Source organism: Nematolebias whitei, chromosome 16, assembly GCF_014905685.2.
Source record: "Nematolebias whitei isolate Nwh7 chromosome 16, NemWhi1, whole genome shotgun sequence".
Classification (NCBI taxonomy): Eukaryota; Metazoa; Chordata; class Actinopteri; order Cyprinodontiformes; family Rivulidae; genus Nematolebias; species Nematolebias whitei.
In genome coordinates, this window is record NC_056513.1 from 24224866 (window position 1) to 24232799 (window position 7934).

The 7934-nt window shown below is 38.3% G+C and overlaps 1 protein-coding gene across 1 annotated transcript in view; it reads right to left on the reverse strand.

Moving 5' to 3' along the window:
* Positions 1-457: 457 nt before the first annotated feature.
* Positions 458-7934, reverse strand: part of iqce (IQ motif containing E) — a 15848-nt gene continuing 8371 nt past the window's right edge. Inside the window, exons 16-21 of the mRNA XM_037689824.1 lie at positions 6984-7266; positions 6764-6850; positions 5117-5244; positions 4581-4666; positions 666-755; positions 458-582 (exon numbers count right to left, since the gene is read on the reverse strand). Of these exons, the coding sequence (XP_037545752.1) occupies positions 458-582; positions 666-755; positions 4581-4666; positions 5117-5244; positions 6764-6850; positions 6984-7266 (799 nt within the window). The remainder of the gene's footprint in view (positions 583-665; positions 756-4580; positions 4667-5116; positions 5245-6763; positions 6851-6983; positions 7267-7934) is intronic.

The window sequence follows — 7934 nt, forward strand, 5'->3', positions numbered from 1 at the left end:
TATTGCCGTCAGTTTAAAGATAAATCATGCGGTATGCTATTTCAGCAGAGACAACAGCAACGGGAACAGTTGATACTAATTAAATAAATTAGAACTGGCTCAAGAAGAAGAAGTGAAAATGAAAGATGCTGCTAATTCAAGTTCAGATCAGCTTTTTTTTTCTCCACGACTAAAAGAAACGCTCACGTCAACATTTCAACACGTTTATAACGTGTTAGACATTGTCTAGAGTCAAATCTTGAAAGAAGTGATTATCTATGTGCCACATATCTCCAGATAAGACTCAGCTTCCCCAAAATGTTTGGTTATTTTTATGGGAGAGGCTTTTACACAGCGAATGCTGCGTTTATTCTGAATGAAAACATAAAGGTGTATTCGTCAACGATGTGACGTACAGTATTTGATTTTAGCAGACCTTACTAGCTTTCAAACGCAACCTGAAGCGAGCCAACAGGGACTATGACATCGAAACCTCTCGGCTTCTCAGTGGACGCGACGGAGACACAATGATGTCATCAGAATCGTCCGATTCATCGGCAACATCTGCGTCAGCATCTGCTGAAGAATGGAGTTCTCTTTGGGCTGCAACACACAGAATACACAGATCTATGGTGACTCAGTCCACTTTAATAATAAGCCACCTACAGACTGATACACACTCTAACCTGGTGTGTGTGATGTCCTGGAGACAGAAGTTGTAGAGGCAGGCCGGAGGTCTTGCTTGGGATCCTTTTCAGCATTAAGGTATTCAGTACCTTATAAGAGAAAACACCACAATCTAACAAGTCTGTTCTGAAATACTACAATGAAACCAGTAACATAAGTTAATACTCCAAATCAAAGTTTTCATTCGTATTCCACAATCACCCCGTATTTTGTCTAGCGTATCTTGTTCCTGTGTAAATGTACTAAAATGACAGCAAAAAAAACAACTTTATCTTCTTCTCTCAAATTCTACCTGTGTGAATGTTTATGAAGCATTCACTCTGTTGTGATCCATTTTTCTTACGTACGTTTTCGGCATCTTTCTCGTTCCACAATTTTTGTGCTATTTCAACAAATCACATAATAAAACGTTCAGCTCGTTACTTTTGGTATTGGTGCAACATTAGCTTTTTGAAATATTTAGCCTTTTCTGCCATTTTTTTCCCTCATAAAAAATGAATTGAGCTCATTTTACCTCCTTCAAAACTTTAGATCTATTTACAACCTTTTACAGCTCCTTTCACATTTTGTTCTGCTTCAGCTTCTTTCAGCTTCCTTGTGCAAATTTAAAATTTTCTTGAGCTACTTTCAGCTAATTTCAGCTGCTTTTTCAGCTCTTTTTGTGCTTTAACTTTTTTGTGCTAATTTCAGCTTGTTATGCTCCTTTCAGCTCATTTCTGTAAGTTTCAGCTTTTTCTACGATTTAGCTGTTTTATGTTAATTTTAGTTTTTTCAGCTAATTCCACTTTTGTTGCACTCATTTCTACTTTTTTCAGCTTAATTCAGCAAAAATATGCTCTCTTCACATCCGTCTGGTAATTTAAGCTTCTTTCTGCAATTTTTAGCTACTATTCAGCTGGTTTGTGCTAATTTAAGCTTTTTTCAGGTAATTTCCACTTTTTTGTGTTAATTCCTGCTTCTTTCAGCTTAACTGTGCAAACGTGTTCGTTCTGCTTTCTTCTGATAACTTAAGCTTGTTCCACCTTTTCAGCTAGTTTTTTTTATTAGCATTTTTTAGCTGTTTTCGGGCATTTTCAAGTTTTACATGGTAATTTCTGCTACTTTCAGCCTAACTAAATTATTTCTGCTAATTTCAGTTTATGCTCCCTTCAGCTTATTTCGGCTAGTTTCAGTTATTTCAGCTAGTATTTAGCTGTTTTAAGCTTTTTCAGCTAATTCCACATTTTTTGCACTCATTTCAACTTTTGTGTTTTTCCACTTTCTCCTGCTGATTTACGCCTGTTCTACATTTTCAGCTACATTTCAGAATGTATTTTTTTTGCTATTTTCAGCTGTTTTTCAGCAAGTTCTTCTGCAATAAGCATTCGCATTGCATTTTTGCAGGAAATGCAATTCCTCTAGTTTTCTTTTCTGCAACACAAGCTAAGATGGCACAGTCCAAATGTTCTTGAGCCCACCACACATCAAATGCAAAAGCAGTCAGGAAAACTGCTGACATCAGCTGTACGCTCTGTGCAGCCGCCTGCTCATCACAGGCGAGAGAGAAACTTATGTGTATGAGATGGAGAGGGCACAGGAATCTCTCAGGGTCATTTCAGTCATGTCTCTGGACAGCAGAGGCTGTAGTTCTTATGGGTCATGAGAAATGGCATCATTACAACGCTGCAGCGCTGCTGAGTGCCCTCATCGGTCTTTGGCACGAGGTTGTGAAATGTTCTGGCTGGTGCAGAGGCGACAGCCATCATTGGATTAGATCAGTGTGATCCATCGCTTCTTATAAAGGTGTCAGGGGAGCGATGAGCAGTTCTGAGGCTTATTACAGCAGGGCAATGCCACGGCTGAACACAAGTGTACATCAACGAAGAACTCTTACTTGAAGGCAGAGTACTTGCAGTGGTTGAGCATTTTCTATTATTGATCAAATATTTATTTATGTCCAGAGTAAAGGAGTCCAGCATCATTAGCCAGAGCATAAAGAACACAGTGAAGACAGAGACGCAGTTTATCGATCTGTATTTTTCACTGTAGCTCAGTGGTCAGTGCCGTGGTTTTGTAATCTTGAGGTTCCTGGTTCGAGCTCACGATGCGTCAAGAAGAGCATCCAGCGTGAAACAAATCGACAAATCTTTCATGCGAGTTTGCTCGCTGTGGTGACCACTGAAGAAAAGAGCAGCCGAAAGAAACGTACGTACTTCTTGATATTTACTCAGCGCTTGGGTCTCTACAAGCAATACAGAATAGAGTGGTAATATCATTTCTTTATTGTGTGAATGTTCATGAAGGATTTGTTCTGTTGTGATCCATTTTTCTTCTGTACGTTTGTCTGCATCTTTCTCCTTCCACAATTTTTTGTTCTATTTCAACAAATCATACATCAAAATGTTCAGCTCTTTCAAGACAATCCTGCTATGACTTTTGGTATTGGTGCAACTTTAGCTTTTTGAAATATTTAGCCTTTTCTGCCATTTTCTTCCTCATAGAAAATGAATTGAGCTCATTTTACCTCCTTCATATCTTTAGATCTGTTAACATTTTACTGCTCCTGTCACATTTTGTTCTGGTTCAGCTTCTTTCAGCTTCCTTATGCAACTTTAAACTTTTTTCAGCCACTTTCAGCTGTGTGTGTGTGTGTGTGGGGGGGGGGGGGGTGTCAGTTGATTTGTGCCATTTTCAGAATCTTTCTTCTAACTACAACCTTTTTGTGTTTCTTCTAACTTTTTTCTGCTAATCTCAGCTTGTTGTGTTCCTTTCAATGTAGGTGGGAAAGATGAAGCACCCACACCTGCCTCCACCCTCATTTGCCCCACTCTGGGCCCTTGAGCAAGGCCCTTAACTCCCACCATCTGCTTCCCTGGGTGCCCTAGATAGCAGCCCTCTGCTCCACACAGAGGGCTGTGGTAGCCCGGTGGTCTGTGGTTGCATCAGGAAGAACATCTGGCGTAAAAAATAATTGCCAAGTCTTTGTGAGAGTTAGATCACTTGAAGAAGGGAGCAGCTGACAGAAGAAGAAGAAGAAGAAAAGTGCTCCTTTCTGCTTACTTATGCAAGTTTCAAATTTTTCTACTATTTCAGCTACTATTTAGCTGTTTTTATGCTACTTTTAGATTTTTCAGTTAATTCCACATTTTTTGCACTAATTTTAACTTTCTTCTGTCTAATTCAGCAAAAATGTGCTCTCTCCACTTCCTTCTTGTAATTTCAATTTCTTTCAGCATTTTAGCTACTTTTCAGCTGTTTTTTGGGCTAATTTCAGCCTTTTTTTTTTTTCAGATAATCTCCACTTTTTTTAGCTTATTTCTGCTTCTTTCAGCCTAAATGGGCAAACGTGTTCTTTCTGCTAATTTCAGCTTGTTCTACCTTTTCAGCTACCCTTTTAGCATTTGTTTTAGCTATTTTTGGCTGTTTTTAGATAAATTCACAGTTTTCATGGTAATTTCTGCTACTTTCAATCTAATTAACTTCTTTCTGCTAATTTCAGCTTGTTATGCTCATTTCAGCTTAATTATGCTAATTAATTTAGCTGTTTTTATGCTAGATATAGCTTTTCAGTTAATTCCACATTTTTAGCTCATTTCAGCTCTTTTCACTTTATTCTGATAGTTTGAGCTTATTTCTGCCTTTCAGCTACTTTTTAGTTTTTTCTTTTGCTAATTTTAGCTTTTTTTTAGCTACTTTCCTAATTTTTCTGCTAATTTCTAATTATTTAAACCCATTTCAGCAAATATGTGTCGTTTCTGCTTTCTTCTGCTAATTCAGGGTTGTCTTCCATTTCAGCTACATTACAGAATTTTTTTTTTAAATCTAATTACAGCCATTTCTCAGCAAGTTCTTCTACAATAAGCATTCCCACTGCATTTTCACAGGAAATGTAATATCTCTAGTTGTTTATGTAATACAAAAAATGTGAGCCTTACCTCTGTGAGTGAGTGTCAGGCCAGCCCTTCTCGAAACCAGAGTAGGTTGAATGTTTTCTGCTGGAGAAGGCACAGCAAACCCCGAGCTAAAACACAAACACAAGGACCGCTGAATACATGTTATACTTTATTTACAGGGTTTCTGCAGAGTTTTAAAAAGTTTTATAGCCTAAAAAGTCTTAAATATGTCCAGATTTTCCATTTTGGGTGATAAAATACATTTAGTCAAGTCTTTTGTTTATTCATGTTCTTCCAACGGCAGTCGTGTTGGAAGGACATTCTGCTCAAAAGAATTTGGTTGCCCTGCTCCTAAAACTGGCAACTGATTTGTTGTACGTTTTTGAACGATTTGGACTGAATTAGAATAAAAGTTGATAGTTTGAAAGAAATTTTACGCCTCACTATTTGTCGTGATTCATGTAGGCCTTCAATTTGAATCATAACGGTCTTTAAAACATCTTACAAAGCATCAAATTTACCTGACTGACATTTGCAAAAACCCTGTATTTATTCTGTTGCATGCATGAATGAGTAACCTCTTTATTGCAAAACTCCACCGAGCCAGATGTCCCCTGAATGCAGACTGAATCATCGTCACAGCAACCTCGTCCAGCTCTCCAGGCACAGGATGGGCTTCATCGCTGCAGCTTAACGAGTCCATCGGCTGAAAACAGAACGTATTGATACAGATATAACAGAAAAATACTCACAGTAAAGTTTTGTCTAATACCATCAAGTGGCCATTTCAATACAGTAAAATTAGTTTATTTCAGAAGAAGACGTAGAGTTCTCTTTTTAACAATCTCATTCATGTGAAGTCTCAAGTTATTCATTATTTGATCTAATCTTGGAGCTTAAAGTCTCTTGTCAAAATTGCTGATAACTGCCTACCAACTAAAAACACCACTGCAAAGTTGTCAGGATCGTTGAAGTATTTATATTACTGTGTGCATGTTTATGAAGCAGTCACACAATTGTGATCCATTTTTCTTCCATACATTTTTCAGCATCTTTCTCGTTCCACAGTGTTTGTGCCATTTCAACAAATCATGTATCAAAATGTTCAGCCTCTTTCAACTTCCTTGTGCAAATTGTAACTTTTTCAGCCACTTTCAGCTAATTTCAGCTGGGTTTTTTTCAGTTGTTTTGTGATCCTTTTACATTCTTTCTGCTAACTACAACATTTTTCAGCTTTTTCCAACTTCTTCCTGCTAATTGCATCTTGTTAAACTCCTTTCAGCTTATTTATGCAAGTTTCAGCTTTATCTGCTATTTCAGCTACTATTTATCTGTTTTTATGCTAATTTTAGCTTTTTTGGCTAATTCCACATTTTTTGCACTTATTTTAACTTTTTTCAGCCTAATTCAGCAAAAACTGAGCACTCTCCACTTCCTTCTGGTAATTAAAGCTTCTTTCGGATGGGTTTTTTTTAGCTACTTTTCAGCTTTTTTTGCTACGGTAATTTTACCTTTTTTCATATAATTTCCATCTTTTTATGCTCATTTCTGCTTCTTTCAGCAAATACATGGTCTTTCTGCTTTCTTCTGCTACTTTAAGGTTGTTCTACCTTTTCAGATTTTTTTTTTTAGCATTTTTAGCTAGTTTTAGCTGTTTTCAGATAAATTTAAGCTTTTAATTAACTTATTTCTGCCAGTTTCATCTTGTCAAGCTCATTTCAACTTTCTTCTGCTAGTTTCAGCTTTTTGTGCTATTTCAGCTATTTTTTTGCTGTTTTGTACTAAATTGAGCTTTTTCAACTAACTCCACATTTTTAGCTCATTTCAGCTCCTTCCACTTCCTTCTGGTAGTGTAAGCTTCTTTCTGCCTTTTCAGCTTTTTCTTTGTGTGTGCTAGTTTTAGCTTTCTTTTTAGCTAATTTCATAATTTTGGTGCTAATTTCTGCTTATTTAAACATAATTCAGCAAATATGTGTTCTTTCTGCTTTCTTCTCCTAATTTAGGCTTGTTCTTCTATTTCAGCTGCATTTCAGTATGTTTTATTAGCTAATTTCAGCTGTTCAGCAATAAGAACTCACAGTGCATCTTCACAGGAAATGCTTTCTCTAGTTACACTTGTTTTCTTTACTGCTGAAGTTTAAAAAAGTTTGACATCAATATATGAAGAGGGACCATTTCTTGAATGTCATGGTTCTTGTTTCCTTGTGAAAGTGTATGAGTCAAACCTTGTTCTGTACATCGTTCACCAGGATCTTGAGCTGTGACTCTCTGAAGAGATGGCCCCTTAAAGCTGACTGCAACATCACAATGTCCTACAGAGAGACCACAGATAGAAGAACATAAGAGAAATCTGGTAAAAACGGGGACAGTGTCTGGAGACTTTTATATAATCATTCCTCTCACACACCAGTGACTTGTTTTACATAAGTGTACCATGTTACATACTCTCTGTCTGTGCTGCCTCCAGTTTGTCTGAATGATCAAAGCTGCCTTCTCTCTGTTTTTCTTCCCCGCGTCAGTCCTAGATTCATCATCTCTTTCCACCCCCGTCTCTTCAGTGCATCCAGCGCCCCGCTCATCGTCCTCTTCCTGATCCGCTCTGCTCTGAGCGTCCTCATGACTCCCTGCCACCGTGGGAGGAGGAGGAGAGGAGAGCTCGGCCTCCACAAGTTTGAGTCTGTCCTCCTCCAGAGTTCGGATCCTCACTAGCAGCTGCTCCAACTCCTGGCTTAGAAACCGTGAAGCAAAATACACAAAAAGATAAAAGACTGCATTTTTACAGCATAACAACCACATCAAACTTGTGCCGGCTAATTTGTACAATCTGAATCATTAACTGGTAGCAGAAGTTTCTCAGATAATTTGCAGACCTTTTAGGGAACAGGTGTCATACTCAGTTACAAGAGGGGGCCAAAATTAAAAACTTGGTCCGATCCACGGGCCAATTTCAGTTTTTACATGAACTCAAGTCAGATACATGCCAACTTTTCTTGCTTGCAGGTTCCTCAACAAGAGTTTCATGGGTCTCATTTGATCATCTCTGAAGCTCCTTCCACATCAGAATCAAAGCTTACTGAAAAATCCAACATTTTCTCTTCTGCCAGCTGGCAAGAAAATTCTGCACTAAATTAAGTAGTTCTAAGTTTTTTTAAGCTAAATGAGAACAGAGTAGGCAGCACGGTGGCGCAACTGGTAGAGCTGCTGCCTCTCAGCGAGCAGGTCCCTGGTTCAAACCCCAGTCCAGGGACCTTTCTGGGTGGAGTTTGCATGTTCTCTCCGTGCATGCGTGGGTTTTCTCCGGGTACTCCGGTTTCCTCCCACAGACCAAAAACATGCATGTTAGGCTGATTGGTAACTCTAAATTGTCACTAGGTGTGCGTGAGAGAGTGAATGGTT